The sequence below is a fragment of the Oncorhynchus gorbuscha genome, linkage group LG01 (assembly GCF_021184085.1).
Source record: "Oncorhynchus gorbuscha isolate QuinsamMale2020 ecotype Even-year linkage group LG01, OgorEven_v1.0, whole genome shotgun sequence".
Lineage (NCBI taxonomy): Eukaryota > Metazoa > Chordata > Actinopteri > Salmoniformes > Salmonidae > Oncorhynchus > Oncorhynchus gorbuscha.
Window position 1 is genome coordinate 5,781,245 of NC_060173.1, and position 22,733 is coordinate 5,803,977.

At 42.7% G+C, this 22,733-nt stretch overlaps 1 protein-coding gene across 1 annotated transcript in view; it reads left to right on the plus strand.

The window, feature by feature from the left end:
- The window catches only part of slc5a12 (solute carrier family 5 member 12), a 24,256-nt gene extending 7,818 nt beyond the window's left edge, over positions 1-16,438 (plus strand). The window contains exons 6-15 of the mRNA XM_046343915.1: positions 1,552-1,692; positions 2,729-2,858; positions 5,931-6,019; positions 6,292-6,404; positions 8,130-8,197; positions 8,282-8,368; positions 8,794-8,987; positions 10,862-10,965; positions 13,491-13,612; positions 16,159-16,438. Coding sequence (XP_046199871.1) covers positions 1,552-1,692; positions 2,729-2,858; positions 5,931-6,019; positions 6,292-6,404; positions 8,130-8,197; positions 8,282-8,368; positions 8,794-8,987; positions 10,862-10,965; positions 13,491-13,612; positions 16,159-16,329 — 1,219 coding nt within the window. The 3' untranslated portion in view covers positions 16,330-16,438. The remainder of the gene's footprint in view (positions 1-1,551; positions 1,693-2,728; positions 2,859-5,930; positions 6,020-6,291; positions 6,405-8,129; positions 8,198-8,281; positions 8,369-8,793; positions 8,988-10,861; positions 10,966-13,490; positions 13,613-16,158) is intronic.
- The last annotated feature ends 6,295 nt before the right edge of the window (positions 16,439-22,733 follow it).

Here is a 22,733-nt window from a genome sequence, read left to right on the forward strand (position 1 = left end):
GGCTGCCCTGCCAACCCTCCACTATAACCACTAGGCTGCCCTGCCAACCCTCCACTCTAACCACTAGGCTGCCCTGCCGCCCCTCCACTCTAACCACTAGGCTGCCCTGCCAACCCTCCACTCTAACCACTAGGCTACCCTGCCGCCCCTCCACTCTAACCACTAGGCTACCCTGCCGCCCCTCCACTCTAACCACTAGGCTACCCTGCCGCCCCTCCACTCTAACCACTAGGCTACCCTGCCGCCCCTCCACTCTAACCACTAGGCTACCCTGCCGCCCCTCCACTCTAACCACTAGGCTGCCCTGCCAACCCTCCACTCTAACCACTAGGCTACCCTGCCGCCCCTCCACTCTAACCACTAGGCTACCCTGCCGCCCCTCCACTCTAACCACTAGGCTGCCCTGCCAACCCTCCACTCTAACCACTAGGCTACCCTGCCGCCCCTCCACTCTAACCACTAGGCTACCCTGCCGCCCCTCCACTCTAACCACTAGGCTACCCTGCCGCCCCTCCACTCTAACCACTAGGCTGCCCTGCCAACCCTCCACTCTAACCACTAGGCTACCCTGCCAACCCTCCACTCTAACCACTAGGCTGCCCTGCCAACCCTCCACTCTAACCACTAGGCTACCCTGCCAACCCTCCACTCTAACCACTAGGCTACCCTGCCAACCCTCCACTCTAACCACTAGGCTACCCTGCCAACCCTCCACTCTAACCACTAGGCTACCCTGCTTTCCCATAGACTCTCTGTCTGTCACACGGTCTGTTGAACACAATGTATTTCAATGTGAAGTTCAGACTTGATTTTTTCCTCATGCTGGACGTTGCTAAATAATCTGTTCGTAGACATAGAAAGGTTTGGATTTATAAAGACAACACCCTGGGTGAATTGAAAATAAGGTTAAACCCCCGCTCCCTCCATCCTCCCAAAAAGTGAATGAACAACCCCTTTATGATTGGACGAATAGGAGGGACTATATAATTTAGTCCAATAAGAAACTCTTGTTCCATTTTCCGTTGCTATGTTTTACTAAATTGTGATCATTCTTGATTCAGGAAACTGTTGATCGTGAAAAAACCCAGCAGCGTTGCAGTTCTTGACACCGACTACCAAAACCCGTTCAAAGGCACTTCGATAGTTTTGTCTTGTCTATTTCACCCTCTGAATGACACACAATCCACATCTCAAATGGGGCAGCAGGGCAGGGCAGCCTAGTGGTTAGAGCGTTGGACTAGTAACCAGAAGGTTGCAAGTTCAAATCCCTTTTTTGACAAGGTATCTGTCGTTCTGCCCCCTGAACAGGCAGTTAACCCACTGTTCCTAGGCTGTCATTGAAAATAAGAATTTGTTCTTAACTGACTTGCCTATAAAGATAAAATTAAAATGTCTCAAGGCTTTAACCTAATCTCCTCCCCTCTGAGTTTAACAAGTGAATAAAGGTTCAACTTTGACCCAGTCTACGACACAGAAAGAGTATTTTGAGATCTGGCCTCGGACCCTCTGCGGTACCCTATTAACTTCATGAATACGACTCTATGCCCTCAGCTTTGACCCTGACCCACTGAGACGTCATACGTTCTGGACCATCTCTGTTGGGGGAACCTTCACCTGGCTGGGCATCTACGGGGTCAACCAGTCAACTATACAGAGATGCATCTCCTGCAAAACTGAGACACACGCCAAACTGTAAGCACATTCCTTCACTAAAGACATATACCGTTTTCACACTACTGAGCACATTCCTTCACTAAAGACATATACCGTTTTCACACTACTGAGCACATTCCTTCACTAAAGACATATACCGTTTTCACACTACTGAGCCGAGCCGTACTGATGTGGCCTGCTCTATGGATCCGCCATAGTTGAAACCAGTCCACCATCCAGAACCGACACGTGTTTTTCGGATTCCACTCCAACAAGCTGCTACTCTATGGTCCTTCGAGACAGATCTGGATGACAACTGCAACACAATATCCACCCGGCACAGCCAGTAGAGGACTGGCCACCCCACATAGCCTGGTTCCTCTCTACCCGGCACAGCCAGAAGAGGACTGGCCACCCCACATAGCCTGGTTCCTCTCTACCCGGCACAGCCAGTAGAGGACTGGCCACCCCACATAGCCTGGTTCCTCTCTACCCGGCACAGCCAGAAGAGGACTGGCCACCCCACATAGCCTGGTTCCTCTCTACCCGGCACAGCCAGAAGAGGACTGGCCACCCCACATAGCCTGGTTCCTCTCTACCCGGCACAGCCAGTAGAGGACTGGCCACCCCACATAGCCTGGTTCCTCTCTACCCGGCACAGCCAGTAGAGGACTGGCCACCCCACATACCCTGGTTCCTCTCTAGGTTTCTTCCTAGGTTCTGGCCTTTCTAGGGAGTTTTTCCTAGCCACCGTGCTTCTACACCTGCACTGCTTGCTGTTTTGGAGGTTTTAGGCTGGGGTTTCTGTACAGCACTTAGAGATATCAGCTGATGTACGAAGAGGATAAATACATTTGATTTGATTGTACTGCATACTTTTATTATTATTAAGAGTGTCTTGTGTGGAACAGTCAGGATGCTTAATATCACTACCTTTGTCTGCTATCCACGTGTCAAGGCTGAGTTACTGTAAAGCACTTTGCGATAGCGGTTGATGTGAAAAGAGCTCTATATCTGGTTGTGTGATTTTTTTTTTTTTTTTACAGTATCATTTGTCTGTCATCCACATCCTCAGAGCTCTGTATTTCAACCTGCTGGGCCTGCTGGTCATCCTGGTGTGCGCGGTGTTCTCCGGTCTCATTATGTATGCTTTCTACGCCAACTGTGATCCATGGACCGCCCAGTCAGTCACAGCCCCAGACCAGGTTACTACTACTATCTATAATGTCTCTGGTTGTCCCTTTATACAGTAGTACACCAGACCAGGTTACTACTACTATCTATAATGTCTCTGGTTGTCCCTTTATACAGTAGTACACCAGACCAGGTTACTACTACTATCTATAATGTCTCTGGTTGTCCCTTTATACAGTAGTACACCAGACCAGGTTACTACTACTATCTATAATGTCTCTGGTTGTCCCTTTATACAGTAGTACACCAGACCAGGTTACTACTACTATCTATACTGTCTCTGGTTGTCCCTTTTTACAGCAGTACACCAGACCAGGTTACTACTACTATCTATAATGTCTCTGGTTATCCCTTTATACAGTAGTACACCAGACCAGGTTACTACTACTATCTATAATGTCTCTGGTTATCCCTTTATACAGTAGTACACCAGACCAGGTTACTACTACTATCTATACTGTCTCTGGTTGTCCCTTTTTACAGCAGTACACCAGACCAGGTTACTACTACTATCTATAATGTCTCTGGTTATCCCTTTTTACAGCAGTACACCAGACCAGAGAAAGTGTGTAAACACAAAGCCCCACTTATCCCTAAAAGGTTGATATTTACTGTATCAAACATGAACTTGTCAGGAAGGTGTGCGTATCTCAGACCGTAGCGGAGCACGACTCGTAGTGGTCGAAGGACTGTATTACGAGCAAACGTTGTTATTTTGGGTTGTAAATGCAGGCGTTTGAATTAAAATAGTGGTAGGTTAATAAAAACATTAAAATGTAGACTAATGATAAAACAGAAGCATTGTCTGATTTAGTTATATGGGCCTAAATCATAAGCACATTTTCTGACATGACTGCTAGCTACATAACCAATATTAGGCTACCATTCATCCAATAGCCAAGCACGCTTGGTTACCATTCATCCAATAGACAAGCACGCTTGGTTACCATTCATCCAATAGCCAAGCACGCTTGGTTACCATTCATCCAATAGACAAGCACGCTTGGTTACCATTCATCCAATAGACAAGCACGCTTGGTTACCATTCATCCAATAGACAAGCACGCTTGGTTACCATTCATCCAATAGCCAAGCACGCTTGGTTACCATTCATCCAATAGCCAAGCACGCTTGGTTACCATTCATCCAATAGCCAAGCATGCTTGGTTACCATTCATCCAATAGCCAAGCACGCTTGGTTACCATTCATCCAATAGACAAGCACGCTTGGTTACCATTCATCCAATAGACAAGCACGCTTGGTTACCATTCATCCAATAGACAAGCACGCTTGGTTACCATTCATCCAATAGACAAGCACGCTTGGTTACCATTCATCCAATAGCCAAGCACGCTTGGTTACCATTCATCCAATAGACAAGCACGCTTGGTTACCATTCATCCAATAGCCAAGCACGCTTGGTTACCATTCATCCAATAGACAAGCACGCTTGGTTACCATTCATCCAATAGCCAAGCACGCTTGGTTACCATTCATCCAATAGACAAGCACGCTTGGTTACCATTCATCCAGCAGCCAAAGAAAAACAAACGCTTAAAGGAAATAGACTGGTAGCCTAGACGTATGGCAGGCTGCGGTATTGCTGTGACCGAGAAAGGAGAGTGATGTCATAGCCTTTTTAATGTCAGAGCCTATATACAAATACAATATGGCTCTGATTAATTTATCAATGAAAACATGTGTCTGATTTAAGAGCAAGAAACAGGCAGGAACAGGGGAAACAAACGCTGGAAGAAAACGAATTGGCAACAGACAAACAGAGAACACAGGTATAAATACACAGATTATTTTTTTATTTAACCAGGCAAGTCAGTTAAGAGCAAATTCTTATTTACAATGACAGCCTACCAAGGAAACAGCGGGTTAACTGCCTTGTTCAGGGGGTAGAACAACAGAATTTTACCTTGTCAGCTCGGGGATTCGATCCAGCAACCTTTCAGTTACTGGCCCAACACTCTAACCACTAAGCTACCTACCGCCCCAAAACAATAATGGGGAAGATGGGCGACACCTGGAGGGGGGTGGAGGCAAGCACAAAGACAGTTGAAACACATCAGGGAAGGTCACCTGGTTACTGTTACTATCCTTTCTACACCAATAAGTGTCTCTGGTTGTGTGTGTCCCATGTCACCCTATATAAAGTCTTATTGGCTCTAGTCTAAAGTAGTGCACTATATAGGGAATAGGGTTCTATAGGGCCCTGGTCTAAAGTAGTGCACTATATATAGGGAATAGGGTTCTATAGGGCTCTGGTGTAAAGTAGTGCACTATATATAGGGAATAGGGTTCTATAGGGCTCTGGTCTAAAGTAGTGCACTATATAGGGAATAGGGTTCTATAGGGCTCTGGTCTAAAGTAGTGCACTATATAGGGAATAGGGTGCCATTTGGGACACAAACACTGTTATATTTCTAGCCCTAATTACCTTGTCTTCTCCAATTCTTACTCTGTCACAGCCACAAACCACATAGGTCAATACTGTCTAATTAGTGGGGCTGTTCTACATCAAATTCTATTAATCACATACACACATTTAACAGATGTTATTGCGGGTGTTTTGCGAAATGCTTGTGTTTCTAGCTCCAACAGTGCAGTAATATCTAACCCTTAAATTCACATCTGGTCGTTACAGAGTTCGGGTTAATTCCATTTCAATTCAGGAAGTGACTGAATTGAAATGGAATTGACTCCAACCCTGGTGTCTAGTGGCCGACATTGATACAGTCTCCAGTGCTCTGCTACCCAGTACTCATTAACTTCCCCTTAAGTCTCTACAGCTCATGCCATGACCTTTTCACTGTGTCTCTACAGCTCATTCCATGACCTTTTCTCTCTGTGTCTCTACAGCTCATTCCATGACCTTTTCACTGTGTCTCTACAGCTCATTCCATGACCTTTTCACTCTGTGTCTCTACAGCTCATTCCATGACCTTTTCTCTCTGTGTCTCTACAGCTCATTCCATGACCTTTTCACTCTGTGTCTCTACAGCTCATTCCATGACCTTTTCACTCTGTGTCTCTACAGCTCATGCCATGACCTTTTCCCTCTGTGTCTCTACAGCTCATGCCATATTTTGTCATGGAGATTCTGGGGGATTATCCTGGTCTTCCAGGGCTGTTTGTTGCCTGTGCGTTCAGTGGAACACTCAGGTTAGAGGAATCACTGTGTAGATCATTTTAAATAGTTTAGTTTTCCCAAAGCCTTCGTAGCTAAAGTAGGATGTTATTTTGGTCCACAACGCAGCCACAAGAGAGTAATTGTAAAATCAGTGTTTCGGAAGGTCAATCCTCAATGTATTTACAAACTAAGGCTTTGGGAAAACCCAACCCAGAATGACATTGGCTTGCCTTCATTGCACTCTAACTTAAGTACAGTATTCTTTAGGAGATCTGAACTAATTCCCAGTCCTTGCCTCTCTCAGTACTGTGGCAGCCAGCATCAATGCCCTGGCCACGGTGACCTATGAAGACTTCGTTAAGCAGTGTTGTACTAACCTCTCCAACAAAGCCAGCGGCTGGATCAGCAAAGGACTGTGTAAGAATAAGTCCCAGTAAATCCCAGTTATTACTATAATAAAATAACTCCCAGTTATTACTATACTAGAATAAGTCCCAGTTATTACTATAATAGAATAAGTCCCAGTTATTACTATAATATAATAAGTCCCAGTTATTACTATACTAGAATAACTCCCTGTTATTACTATACTAGAATAACTCTGTTATTACTATACTAGAATAACTCTGTTATTACTATACTAGAATAACTATGTTATTACTATACTAGAATAAGTCCCAGTTATTACTATACTAGAATAAGTCCCAGTTATTACTATACTAGAATAAGTCCCAGTTATTACTATACTAGAATAAGTCCCAGTTATTACTATACTAGAATAACTCTGTTATTACTATATTAGAATAACTCCCAGTTATTACTATACTAGAATAACTCTGTTATTACTATATTAGAATAACTCCCAGTAATTACTATACTAGAATAACTCTGTTATTACTATACTAGAATAACTCTGTTATTACTATAATAAAATAACTCCCAGTAATTACTATAGTAGAATAACTCTTATTACTATAATATAATAACTCCCCAGTTATTACCCTATTAGAATAACTCCCCGGTTATTACCCTATTAGAATAACTCCCCAGTTATTACTATAATATAACAACTCCCCGGTTATTACCCTATTAGAATAACTCCCCAGTTATTACTATAATATAATAACTCCCCGGTTATTACCATATTAGAATAACTCCCCAGTTATTACTATAATAGAATAACTCCCCAGTTATTAATATAATATAATAACTCCCCGGTTATTACCCTATTAGAATAACTCCCCGATTATTACCCTATTAGAATAACTCCCCAGTTATTAATATAATATAATAACTCCCCGGTTATTACCCTATTAGAATAACTCCCCAGTTATTACCCTATTAGAATAACTCCCCAGTTATTACTATAATAGAATAACTCCCCAGTTATTAATATAATATAATAACTCCCTGGTTATTACCCTATTAGAATAACTCCCCAGTTATTACCCTATTAGAATAACTCCCCAGTTATTACTATAATATAATAACTCCCCGGTTATTACCCTATTAGAATAACTCCCCAGTTATTAATATAATATAATAACTCCCTGGTTATTACCCTATTAGAATAACTCCCCAGTTATTACCCTATTAGAATAACTCCCCAGTTATTACTATAATATAATAACTCCCCGGTTATTACCCTATTAGAATAACTCCCCAGTTATTACTATAATATAATAACTCCCCGGTTATTACCCTATTAGAATAACTCCCCAGTTATTACCCTATTAGAATAACTCCCCAGTTATTACTATAATAGAATAACTCCCCAGTTATTACCCTATTAGAATAACTCCCCAGTTATTACTATAATATAATAACTCCCCGGTTATTACCCTATTAGAATAACTCCCCAGTTATTACTATAATATAATAACTCCCCGGTTATTACCCTATTAGAATAACTCCCTAGTTATTACTATAATATAATAACTCCCCGGTTATTACCCTATTAGAATAACTCCCCAGTTATTACCCTATTAGAATAACTCTGTTATTACTATAATATAATAACTCCCCAGTTATTACCCTATTAGAATAACTCCCCAGTTATTACTATAATATAGGCCATAAATTGGAGCCCAGCTTGTGAAGATTAATGCCAATGTACACACTCTACCATCTTTACCTCTGCAGGTATCGTGTTCGGCGTCGCCTGCACTACTATGGCGGTTGCTGCATCCTACATGGGAGGGGTTGTCCAGGTAACCACGGTCCCCGTTAGTGTTTGAAGGACCAGTACGTGCTGATGCCGATGTGATTAATACGTCTTGATGTGTGTTTCCCAGGCAGCTCTGAGTATCCATGGTATGTGTGGTGGTCCCATGCTGGGTCTCTTCTCTCTGGGAATCATCTTCCCCTGGACCAACTCTATGGTCAGAAAACACCTCTTCGTTGTCACCACAGCGCTTCCAGACAGATTAAAGTCTAGTTCCTGGACTAAGAACCTATTTCACTATTAAGAATAATGAATGATTGAGAAATTAGGCTTTAATCCAAGAATCTGATCCTTGAATTGTTTTTTTTAACCAAAACTCACTTAAAAACACAAGCAATTCTACATACATCTATATAAATTCAGTTATCAATTTATAAATTAGTTATTTATCACCCCCCTTAATAGAGTCCGTGTGCTGTACTGATTGTCTTCAGGGAGCTGCAGGTGATAGTGGGCGTCGTCCTTGTCGTTCTGGGCAGCTGTTAACATAAGTTACCATAAGCCTTACTATGGGACATTATAAACGATAAAAACCTGAAGGTTGTAAAAGTTTTACTGTGACTTGATGACGTCTGCCTTCAGGGAGCAGCCGGCGGTCTGATAGTGGGCATCGCCCTGTCGTTCTGGGCAGGTGTTGGAGCCTTCATCTACCCTGCTCTAGACATCAACACTAGACCTCTGTCTCTCAGTATAGAGGGATGTCTTCAAGTGAACTCATCTGACCCCACCACCGTTGTGCCACCTTCTCACCTGGACCCTACCACTCTAACATCAAGGTATAGTACTGTATAGTCTCTGTCACCTGGTCCCTACCACTCTAACATCAAGGTATAGTCTCTGTCACCTGGTCCCTACCACTCTAACATCAAGGTATAGTCTCTGTCACCTGGTCCCTACCACTCTACCATCAAGGTATAGTACTGTATAGTCTCTGTCACCTGGTCCCTACCACTCTAACATCAAGGTATAGTCTCTGTCACCTGGTCCCTACCACTCTAACATCAAGGTATAGTCTCTGTCACCTGGTCCCTACCACTCTACCATCAAGGTATAGTCTCTGTCACCTGGTCCCTACCACTCTACCATCAAGGTATAGTACTGTATAGTCTCTGTCACCTGGTCCCTACCACTCTACCATCAAGGTATAGTCTGTGTCACCTGGTCCCTACCACTCTAACATCAAGGTATAGTACTGTATAGTCTCTGTCACCTGGTCCCTACCACTCTACCATCAAGGTATAGTCTCTGTCACCTGGTCCCTACCACTCTACCATCAAGGTATAGTACTGTATAGTCTCTGTCACCTGGTCCCTACCACTCTACCATCAAGGTATAGTACTGTATAGTCTTTGTCACCTGGTCCCTACCACTCTACCATCAAGGTATAGTCTCTGTCACCTGGTCCCTACCACTCTACCATCAAGGTATAGTACTGTATAGTCTCTGTCACCAGGACCCTACCACTCTACTGTATAGTCTCTGTCACCTGGTCCCTACCACTCTACCATCAAGGTATAGTACTGTATAGTCTCTGTCACCTGGTCCCTACCACTCTAACATCAAGGTATAGTACTGTATAGTCTCTGTCACCTGGTCTCTACCACTCTAACATCAAGGTATAGTCTCTGTCACCTGGTCCCTACCACTCTAACATCAAGGTATAGTCTCTGTCACCTGGTCCCTACCACTCTAACATCAAGGTATAGTACTGTATAGTCTCTGTCACCTGGACCCTACCACTCTACTGTATAGTCTCTGTCACCTGGACCATGTTCAGTTCGGGAGAACATGTAGCAAAACGATTTAATGGAATCTGTGTTGTTATTGGACAAGTTCAGGTTGTGCCTGACCCTCTTCAAGATATTTAAAAACGATTTCTCCCCACTGAACACAACCCACGTTTACTAAGCTATGATACACTAGAGGTATTGTATTATGTACAGTACAGTATATATACACACCTCTCTATAATACAGATGGAGGATCTTAATTTGAGCCAGTTTGCTACAGCAGGAAAATAATCCTGCAGCAACAAGGACATTTTTATTATTATTTTTATTATAATTAATATACTTTTTTTTTTAGATCGGGTTTGATACATTTTTCGTTAGGGCAAAATCAAATTTGACATTTTAAAAAGTGGAAATTAGAAACTTCAGAAGCCTTTTAAAAACCTTGAATACACACTACACATTCTCATAAACAAACAAGTAATGAAATTAAGATGACGTTGGATTACCCATACTTTACATCCAAGTGATTTGTAGTTAAGGGTGCAGAATTCCAAACATTTCCCCACATTTTTGATGCTTTCCAGAAATCCCTTTTGGAAAATCCCCCCAGAGAGAATAGAATAAACAAGAAATGTGTTATTCTCCAACTAGGATTTCTGGATATTTAGCAACGTGGATAGTTAGCAACGTGGATCGTTAGCAACGTGGATAGTTAGCAACGTGGATAGTTAGCAAGTGGATCGTTAGCAACGTGGATAGTTAGCATCGTGGATCGTTAGCAACGTGGACAGTTAGCAACGTGGACAGTTAGCAACGTGGATCGTTAGCAACGTGGAGAGTTAGCAATGTTTTGCAACCTTTATTTTGTAGGCGATTTTGTGGACAACAGGATATTGTAACTCCTTTGTCTTCCACAGGTCGTCTCTGGCTCATCACTGGTACTCCATGTCCTATCTGTACTATAGTGCCGTTGGGTTTTCAGCCACCGTTACTGCTGGCCTGCTCATCTCCTTCATCACAGGTACTGTGTGTCTGCAGCGTTGACACATACAGTGGGGCAAAAAAGTATTTAGTCAGCCACCAATTGTGCAAGTTCTCCCACTTAAAAAGATGAGAGGCCTGTAATTTTCATCATAGGTACACTTCAACTATGACAGACAAAATGAGAAAAAAAATCCAGAAAATCACATGGTAGGATTTTTAATGAATTTATTTGCAAATTATGGTGGAAAATAAGTATTTGGTCAATAACAAAAATGTATCTCAATACTTTGTTATATACCCTTTGTTGGCAATGACAGAGGTCAAAAACTTTTCTGTAAGTCTTCACAAGGTTTTCACACACTGTTGGTGGTATTTTGGCCCATTCCTCAATGCAGATCTCCTCTAGAGCAGTGATGTTTTGGGGCTGTTGCTGAGCAACACGGACTTTCAACTCCCTCCAAAGATTTTCTATGGGGTTGAGATCTGGAGACTGGCTAGGCCACTCCAGGACCTTGAAATGCTTCTTACGAAGCTACTCCTTTGTTGCCCGGGCGGTGTGTTTGGGATCATTGTCATGCTGAAAGACCCAGCCACGTTTCATCTTCAATGCCCTTGCTGATGGAAGGAGGCTTTCACTCAAAATCTCACGATACATGGCCCCATTCATTCTTTCCTTCACACGGATCAGTCGTCCTGGTCCCTTTGAAGAAAAACAGCCCCAAAGCATGATGCTTCCACCCCCATGCTTCACAGTAGGTATGGTATTCTTTGGATGCAACTCGGCATTCTTTGACCTCCAAACACGACGAGTTGAGTTTTTACCAAAAAGTTATATTTTGGTTTCATCTGACCATATGACATTCTCCCAATCTTCTTCTGGATCATCATCTGGCACTGCAGGATTTGAGTCCCTGGTGGCATAGTGTGTTACTGATGGTAGGTTTTGTTACTTTGGTCCCAGCTCTCTGCAGGTCATTCACTAGGTCCCCCCTTGTGGTTCTGGGATTTTTGCTCACTGTTCTTGTGATCATTTTGACCCCACGGGTGAGATCTTGCGTGGAGCCCCAGATCGAGGGAGATTATCAGTGGTCTTGTCTTCCATTTCCTAATAATTGCTCCCACGGTTGATTTCTTCAAACCAAGCTGCCTACCTATTGCGGATTCAGTCTTCCCAGCCTGGTGCAGGTCTACAATTTGTTTCTGGTGTCCTTTGACAGCTCTTTGGTCTTGGCCCTAGTGGAGTTTGGAGTGTGACTGTTTGAGGTTGTGGACAGGTGTCTTTTATACTGATAACAAGTTCAAACAGGTGCCATTAATACAGGTAACGAGTGGAGGACAGAGGAGCCTCTTAAAGAAGAAGTTACAGGTCTGTGAGAGCCAGAGATCTTGCTTGTTTGTAGGTGACCAAATACTTATTTTCCACCATAATTTGCAAATAAATTCATAAAAAATCCTACAATGTGATTTTCTGGATTTTTCCCCCTCATTTTGTCTGGCATAGTTGAAGTGTACCTATGATGAAAATTACAGGCCTCTCTCATCTTTTCAGTGGAAGAACTTGCACAATTGGTGGCTGACTAAATACTTTTTTGCCCCACTGTAATTAGAACCATAGAATGGGGATTCATCAGCACAAACATTAGATGACAGAATCAAATAAACTTTTTTTAAATGGGTAGATCCTGGATGCCGATTGGACGAGCAGCTTTCAAAATGTTATATTGCTGCTGTGCTTGTCTCCTGAAAATGATGTCATTGGAATATAAGGATCTGTTGTGAAGAATAGATCGTCAGCCCATTCCAGAGCTATAGAGTCACTCCGCTATTATACATTCCTGTGGTCCTGCTGCAAAGAGACCTTAATCAGCAGGAATCAATGGCTACTGTCTGAAAGACACGGTGGTCTAAACCTCTTAAGTTATGTTGCTGTGGTTCCAGTACTCGTCTGTCATCACATGACCTGTCTGTTTCTGCAAAGGTTCAACACACACTGCCTGCCTGCCTGCCTGCCTGCCTGCCTGCCTGCCTGCCTGCCTGCCTGCCTGCCTGCCTGTCTGTCTGTCTGTCTGTCTGTCTGTCTGTCTGTCTGTCTGTCTGTCTGTCTGTCTGTCTGTCTGTCTGTCTGTCTGTCTGTCTGTCTGTCTGTCTGTCTGTCTTTAACTACATCTGCTATAGAATATGTCCCTAATGCGTGTGGTACTTTACACTCACACAAAGGCCATTTAGAAAACCATTGATTATATATGTACAACTGCACTGAGAAAGACTGATTTAATGATCTCATTCAGTACTGATTGACCAGAGATGGAAAGTCTATTTGGCAGACATGATATATGGTGTACCATGTATTTACTGCAGTGGGTCTAACGTGTTGTCAGTATACCACATACCTACCAGCTATCCCATCTAGCACACTAGTGTTCCTGTAGCATCTCTTAATAGAAGGTTCTCATTTCGATAACTTGAATTCTAAATTTCTCCACAACGTTCCGAGAACCAAATTGAATTTGTTTGGAGGATGTGTCATTCTCTGAACTTGAAAGTGGTCTCTATCTCCGACAGGACACACCAGGAGTCAAGATGTGAAACCGTGGCTCCTACGACCGGTGTGTAACCTCTTCTGCTTTTGGTCAAAGAAGTACAAGAAGATGTGTTGGTGTGGCGTCCATCACGAATTAAAACAGGTGAAAGAGACATAAGACAGACATGCTAACTTTTATTACCATGTCAGAATACAACATAACCAGCAATACAAGGAGCTTGTCAGCCAAACAACGTTAGGACATCTGATCCTAGAAAAAAAGTGGCAATACAAATCAAATCAAATTTTATTTGTTACATGAGCCCCGAATACAACCGTACCGTGAACATGAGCCCCGAATACAACCGTACCGTGAACATGAGCCCCGAATACAACCGTACCGTGAACATGAGCCCCGAATACAACCGTACCGTGAACATGAGCCCCGAATACAACCGTACCGTGAACATGAGCCCCGAATACAACCGTACCGTGAACATGAGCCCCGAATACAACCGTACCGTGAACATGAGCCCCGAATACAACCGTACCGTGAACATGAGCCCCGAATACAACCGTACCGTGAACATGAGCCCCGAATACAACCGTACCGTGAACATGAGCCCCGAATACAACCGTACCGTGAACATGAGCCCCGAATACAACCGTACCGTGAACATGAGCCCCGAATACAACGTACCGTGAACATGAGCCCCGAATACAACCGTACCGTGAACATGAGCCCCGAATACAACCGTACCGTGAACATGAGCCCCGAATACAACCGTACCGTGAACATGAGCCCCGAATACAACCGTACCGTGAACATGAGCCCCGAATACAACCGTACCGTGAACATGAGCCCCGAATACAACCGTACCGTGAACATGAGCCCCGAATACAACCGTACCGTGAACATGAGCCCCGAATACAACCGTACCGTGAAATGTCCTTAACCAACAGAGAAAGAGAAGCGTTAAGAAGATATTTACTAAATAAACTAATGTAAAATAATTAAAAAATAAATAAACACAATAAAATAGAAATAAGGAGGCTGTATACACGGTATCGGGTCAGTGTGCGGGGGTACAGGTTAGTCACGGTAATATGTATCAATGTAACAGTCCGGTGGCCATTTGATTAGCTGTTCAGCAGTCTTATGGCTTGGGGGTAGAAGCTATTAAGGAGCCTTTTGGTCTCGGTGATCCAGGTACCGCTTGCCGTGCGGTAGCAGAGAGAACAGTTTATAACTATGGTGGCTGGAGTCTTTGGTATAGAGGTTCTGGATGGCAGGAAGCTTGGCCCTAGTGATGTACTGGGCCGTACACACTACCCTCTGTAGCACCTGATGTTGAGCAGTTGCCGTACCAGGCGGTGCCCTTTTCACAACAGTTTTGGTGTGTTAGGAACATGATTGTGGACACCAAGGAACTTGAAGCTCTCGACCTGCTCCACTACATCCCCGTTGATGAGAATGGGGGAGGCGTGTTTAGTCCTCTTTTTCCTGTAGTCCACAACCATCTCTAGGTGTTCCTTTTGTCCAGGTGGGAAAGGGCAGTGTTGAGTGCAATCATCTGTGGAACTGTCTGGGTGGTATACAAATTGGAGTGGGTCTAGGGTTTCTGGGATAATGGTGTTGATGTGAGCCATGACCAGCCTTTCAAAGCCCTTCATGGCTACAGACATGAGTGCTACGGGTCGGTAGTCATTTAGGCAGGTTACCTTGGTTTTCTTGGTCACAGGGACTCTGATGGTCTGCTTGAAACATATTACAGACTCGGTCAGGGAGAGGTTGGAAATGTCAGTGAAGACAGTTGGTCAGTGCATGCTCTGAGTACACGTCCTGGCAATCCGTCTGGCCCTGCGGCCTTGTAAATGTTCACCTGTTTAAAAGGTCTTATTCACAACGGCTACGGAGAGCGTGATCACACAGTCGTCCGGGACAGCTATTACAACCGGTAGTCATCGTTGAGTCTCATAGGGCAGCGCACAATTGACCCAGCGTCGCCCGGGTTACGTTAGGGAAGGGTTAGGAAGGGGAAGGGTTAGGGAAGGGTTAGGGAAGGGTTAGGGTTAGGGAAGGGTTAGGGAAGGGTTAGGGAAGGGTTAGGGTTAGGGAAGGGTTAGGATTAGGTTAGGGAAAGGTTAGGTTAGGGTTAGGGAAGGGTTAGGTTTAGGGAAGGGTTTGGCCGGGAGGGCTTTACTTGGCTCAGCGTGCTCTAGCGACTCCCTGTGGTGGCCTGGACCCCTGCAGGCTGACTTCGGTTGTCAGTTGAACGGTGTTTCCTCTGACACATTGTTGCGGCTGGCTTCCGGGTTAAGCGGGCGGGTGTTAAGAAGCGCGGTTTGGCGGTTCATGTTTCAGAGGACGCGTGACTCGACCTTCGCCCCCCGAGCACGTTGGGGAGTTGCAGCGATGACACAAGATCAAAATTTGGGGAAAAAAAATGGGTAAAAAATGAATAAATAAATTAAAATAACTCGAGCATCAGAGCTGGTGTAGTAGGATTCAATCTTCGTCCTGTATTGACGCTTTGCCTGTTTGATGGTTCGTCGGCGGGCACAGTGTGATAGCGTAGCGCATAGCTGTAATTACAGTAGTACTACACCGCTATTTGAGAAACTCAATGCTAAGTCTTACCAATAAAGTGCACGTGTTCAGCCTGGGTCTAGTGTGACATCTCAATACCTATTTCTCTTGTATACTAGGACATGGAGTGCCCAGACACAGACACGGTTAAAGACGAAGGTCCCTTTGTCAAGGAGGATATCGGCAGGAAGGGGATGAAGAGGAAAGTAAAACCTGCCAAAAACTGTTATAACCTGCAAGAGAAAGCCCATGACAATGCTGGCTTTACCGAAGACACAGAGCCTTTTTAAAAAGCCATAGAACTAGAATGACTACTTACTGTAATTCTATGTGTGTGTTAAAAGCATTATAATGTTTAGTCTCTGAAAGGTAATAAAATGCTTAGATTGGTGACTACATGATAAAAGCAGTAACACCCACTCACTGACACCCATTCTCTGACACCCACTCTCTGACACCCATTCACTGACACCCACTCTCTGACACCCACTCACTGACACCCACTCTCTGACACCCACTCTCTGACACCCACTCTCTGACACCCACTCTCTGACACCCACTCATCTGACACCCACTCTCTGACACCCACTCTCTGCTCCACTTTAAACACACAAATGGCATCCTATTCATTGGGGCTCTGGTCTAAAGTAGTGCACTATATAGGGAATAGGGTTCAATAGGGCTCTGGTCTAAAGTAGTGCACTATATAGGGAATAGGGTTCTATAGGGCTCAGGTGTAAGGTAGTGCACTATATAGGGAATAGGGTTCTATAGGGCTCAGGTGTAAGGTAGTGCACTATATAGGGAATAGGGTTCTATAGGGCTCTGGTCTAAAGTAATGCACTATATAGGGAATAGGGTTCTATAGGGCTCTGGTCTAAAGTAGTGCACTATATAGTGAATAGGGTTCTATAGGGCCCTGGTCTAAAGTAGTGCACTATATAGGGAATAGGGTTCTATAGGGCTCTGGTCTAAAGTAGTGCACTATATAGTGAATAGGGTTCTATAGGGCCCTGGTCTAAAGTAGTGTACTATATAGGGAATAGGGTTCTATAAGGCTCTGGTCTAAAGTAGTGTACTATATAGGGAATATGGTTCTATAAGGCTCTGGTCTAAAGTAGTGTACTATATAGGGAATAGGGTTCTATAGGGCCCTGGTCTAAAGTAGTGTACTATATAGTGAATAGGGTTCTATAGGGCTCAGGTCTAAAGTAGTGCACTATATAGTGAATAGGGTTCTATAGAGCTCTGGTCTAAAGTAGTGTACTATATAGGGAATAGGGTTCTATAGGGCTCAGGTGTAAGGTAGTGTACTATATAGGGTTCTATAGGGCTCTGGTCTAAAGTAGTGCACTATTTATGGGGAATAGGGTTCTATAGGGTTCTGGTCTAAAGTAGTGCACTATATAGGGAATAGGGTTCCATAGGGCTCTGGTAAAAAGTAGTGCACTATATAGGGAATAGGGTTCTATAGGGCTCTGGTCTAAAGTAGTGCACTATAAAGGGAATAGGGTTCTATATGGCGGCTCAGGTCTAAAGTAGTGCACTATATAGGGAATAAGGGTCTATATGGCTCTGGTCTAAAGTAGTGCACTATATAGGGAATAGGGGTCTATATGGCTCTGGTCTAAAGTAGTGCACTATATAGGGAATAGGGGTCTATATGGCTCTGGTCTAAAGTAGTGCACTATATAGGGAATAGGGTTCTATAGGGACTCTGGTCTAAAGTAGTGCACTATATAGGGAATAGGGTTCTATAGGGCTCTGGTCTAAAGTAGTGCACTATATAGGGAATGGGGTTCTATAGGGCTCTGGTCTAAAGTAGTGCACTATATAGGGAATGGGGTTCTATAGGGCTCTGGTCTAAAGTAGTGCACTATATAGGGAATATGGTTCTATAGGGCTCTGGTCTAAAGTAGTGCACTATATAGGGAATAGGGTTCTATAGGGCTCTGGTCTAAAGTAGTGCACTATATAGGGAATAGGGTTCTATAGGGCTCTGGTCTAAAGTAGTGCACTATATATAGGGAATAGGGTTCTATAGGGCTCTGGTCTAAAGTAGTGCACTATATAGGGAATAGGGTTCTATAGGACCCTGGTCTAAAGTAGTGCACTATATAGGGAATAGGGTTCTATAGGGCTCTGGTCTAAAGTAGTGCACTATATAGGGAATAGGGTTCTATAGGGCTCTGGTCTAAAGTAGTGCACTATATAGGGAATAGGGTTCTATAGGACTCTGGTCTAAAGTAGTGCACTATATATAGGGAATAGGGTTCTATAGGGCTCTGGTCTAAAGTAGTGCACTATATAGGGAATAGGGTTCTATAGGACCCTGGTCTAAAGTAGTGCACTATATAGGGAATAGGGTTCTATAGGGCTCTGGTCTAAAGTAGTGCACTATATAGGGAATAGGGTTCTATAGGGCTCTGGTCTAAAGTAGTGCACTATATAGGGAATAGGGTGCCGTTTGGGACAGTTATTTATAATACTGTAAAACCTGCCGGAAGCAATCAAGAATGCAGGTGTTTTTCCTTTGTACACCTGGAACACAAAACGAGGCGTGAATATAAATCTACTTCCTGGAACACAAAACGAGGCGTGAATATAAATCTACTCCCTGGAACACCAAACGAGGCGTGAATATAAATCTACTTCCTGGAACACAAAACGAGGCGTGAATATAAATCTACTTCCTGGAACACAAAACGAGGCGTGAATATAAATCTACTCCCTGGAACACAAAACGAGGCGTGAATATAAATCTACTTCCTGGAACACAAAACGAGGCGTGAATATAAATCTACTCCCTGGAACACCAAACGAGGCGTGAATATAAATCTACTTCCTGGAACACAAAACGAGGCGTGAATATAAATCTACTTCCTGGAACACAAAACGAGGCGTGAATATAAATCTACTTCCTGGAACACAAAACGAGGCGTGAATATAAATCTACTTCCTGGAACACAAAACGAGGCGTGAATATAAATCTACTTCCTGGAACACAAAACGAGGCGTGAATATAAATCTACTCCCTGGAACACCAAACGAGGCGTGAATATAAATCTACTTCCTGGAACACAAAACGAGGCGTGAATATAAATCTACTTCCTGGAACACAAAACGAGGCGTGAATATAAATCTACTTCCTGGAACACAAAACGAGGCGTGAATATAAATCTACTTCCTGGAACACAAAACGAGGCGTGAATATAAATCTACTTCCTGGAACACAAAACAAGGCGTGAATATAAATCTACTTCCTGGAACACAAAACGAGGCGTGAATATAAATCTACTTCCTGGAACACCAAACGAGGCGTGAATATAAATCTACTTCCTGGAACACAAAACGAGGCGTGAATATAAATCTACTTCCTGGAACACCAAACGAGGCGTGAATATAAATCTACTCCCTGGAACACAAAACGAGGCGTGAATATAAATCTACTTCCTGGAACACAAAACGAGGCGTGAATATAAATCTACTCCCTGGAACACAAAACGAGGCGTGAATATAAATCTACTTCCTGGAACACAAAATGAGGCGTGAATATAAATCTACTCCCTGGAACACAAAACGAGGCGTGAATATAAATCTACTTCCTGGAACACAAAACGAGGCGTGAATATAAATCTACTTCCTGGAACACCAAACGAGGCGTGAATATAAATCTACTTCCTGGAACACAAAACGAGGCGTGAATATAAATCTACTTCCTGGAACACAAAACGAGGCGTGAATATAAATCTACTTCCTGGAACACAAAACGAGGCGTGAATATAAATCTACTTCCTGGAACACCAAACGAGGCGTGAATATAAATCTACTTCCTGGAACACAAAACGAGGCGTGAATATAAATCTACTTCCTGGAACACAAAACGAGGCGTGAATATAAATCTACTTCCTGGAACACAAAACGAGGCGTGAATATAAATCTACTCCCTGGAACACCAAACGAGGCGTGAATATAAATCTACTTCCTGGAACACAAAACGAGGCGTGAATATAAATCTACTTCCTGGAACACAAAACGAGGCGTGAATATAAATCTACTCCCTGGAACACAAAACGAGGCGTGAATATAAATCTACTTCCTGGAACACAAAACGAGGCGTGAATATAAATCTACTCCCTGGAACACAAAACGAGGCGTGAATATAAATCTACTTCCTGGAACACAAAACGAGGCGTGAATATAAATCTACTCCCTGGAACACAAAACGAGGCGTGAATATAAATCTACTTCCTGGAACACAAAACGAGGCGTGAATATAAATCTACTTCCTGGAACACAAAACGAGGCGTGAATATAAATCTACTCCCTGGAACACAAAAACGAGGCGTGAATATAAATCTACTTCCTGGAACACAAAACGAGGCGTGAATATAAATCTACTTCCTGGAACACCAAACGAGGCGTGAATATAAATCTACTTCCTGGAACACAAAACGAGGCGTGAATATAAATCTACTTCCTGGAACACAAAACGAGGCGTGAATATAAATCTACTCCCTGGAACACAAAACGAGGCGTGAATATAAATCTACTTCCTGGAACACAAAACGAGGCGTGAATATAAATCTACTCCTGGAACACAAAACGAGGCGTGAATATAAATCTACTTCCTGGAACACAAAACGAGGCGTGAATATAAATCTACTCCCTGGAACACAAAACGAGGCGTGAATATAAATCTACTTCCTGGAACACAAAACGAGGCGTGAATATAAATCTACTTCCTGGAACACAAAACGAGGCGTGAATATAAATCTACTCCCTGGAACACAAAACGAGGCGTGAATATAAATCTACTTCCTGGAACACAAAACGAGGAGTGAATATAAATCTACTTCCTGGAACACCAAACGAGGCGTGAATATAAATCTACTTCCTGGAACACAAAACGAGGCGTGAATATAAATCTACTTCCTGGAACACAAAACGAGGCGTGAATATAAATCTACTTCCTGGAACACAAAACGAGGCGTGAATATAAATCTACTTCCTGGAACACAAAACGAGGCGTGAATATAAATCTACTTCCTGGAACACAAAACGAGGAGTGAATATAAATCTAATTCAACACACTCAAACAAAAAGAACAGCCGATACAAAAGATAAATCCATGATTTATTACAGAAAAAGTGTGATTTGATATCTGATTATATTCCATCATATTATCTTTAAGTCTTCATATTTAGGCATGTTTTTTCCTGTATACAGGGATTAAGTGATAACAGTGTTCTGTGTTGCTGCACCTCATGTTAGAACAATGACATGGTCAAGATAGTAAATCCAAGGTCTACTGGGCCTCAGGGGCGGTTTCAGGGACACACATTAAGACTAATCCTGAACTAAAAAGGTTTTGTTTTTTATGGTGACTCCATTGATCTTGCTTTTTTTGGTCCAGAACTAAGCTTCACCTGTGTCTAGGAAACCCGTCCACCAAAAATTCAAATCAAATCAAATTTCATTTGTCACATACACATGGTTAGCAGATGTTAATGCGAGTGTAGTGAAATGCTTGTGCTTCTAGTTCCGACAATGCAGTAATATCCAACGAGTAATCTAACCTAACAATTCCACAACTACCTTATGCACACAAGTGTGAAGGGATGAAGAATATGTACATAAAGATATATGAATGAGTGATGGTACAGAACGGCATAGGCAAGATGCAGTAGATGGTATAGAGTACAGTATATACATATGAGATGAGTAATGTAGGGTATGTAAACAAGATGCAGTAGATGGTATAGAGTACAGTATATACATATGAGATGAGTAATGTAGGGTATGTAAACAAGATGCAGTAGATGGTATAGAGTACAGTATATACATTTGAGATGAGTAATGTAGGGTATGTAAACAAGATGCAGTAGATGGTATAGAGTACAGTATATACATATGAGATGAGTAATGTAGGGTATGTAAACAAGATGCAGTAGATGGTATAGAGTACAGTATATACATATGAGATGAGTAATGTAGGGTATGTAAACAAGATGCAGTAGATGGTATAGAGGACAGTATATACATATGAGATGAGTAATGTAGGGTATGTAAACATAAAAAATTGCAAGAGATTCAACTAAAACCGTTCTATTTTCCATAACCCACCACATTCATGTGATATTTTTTCATTCATGCTTTTTAACCTCGACCTTTAACCTTGTCCCAAAACAATATTTCCAGCCAGATTACAGTCTTAAACTTCAAACAAGGAAGGTTTTGCTGCGTCCGTCCGAGAAACACGACTTTATGACAACGTATTAAAAAACAAGAAGCTCTTCTTCAAAACGTCTTGGGAAGAAATATTATCAATCGGTACTTTAATCAACAATCTATTATCTCGACTGATTAACAATCACGACGAAATAAGAGTGTAACTGACAGTTAGACTTACAGGTTATCTCGTTGTCTTTTGTTTGAATTGTTTATGTGTCCGCTGTGCGGGGGAAATGACAATACAAGCGGAAATACGTAGCTATAATAATAATATAATATAATAATATATAATAATATAATAATAATATAATATAATAATAATAATATATGCGTATATACGTAGCTAATACTGTTGTAACGGGGATCGTTATTGTAGCAACACACCTTTGGAGGGAAGGCAATCCTGCGCTGCGTTAGCTAAGTTTTCATGTCATCGGGAGTGTGAAGTTTGATTTCCTCC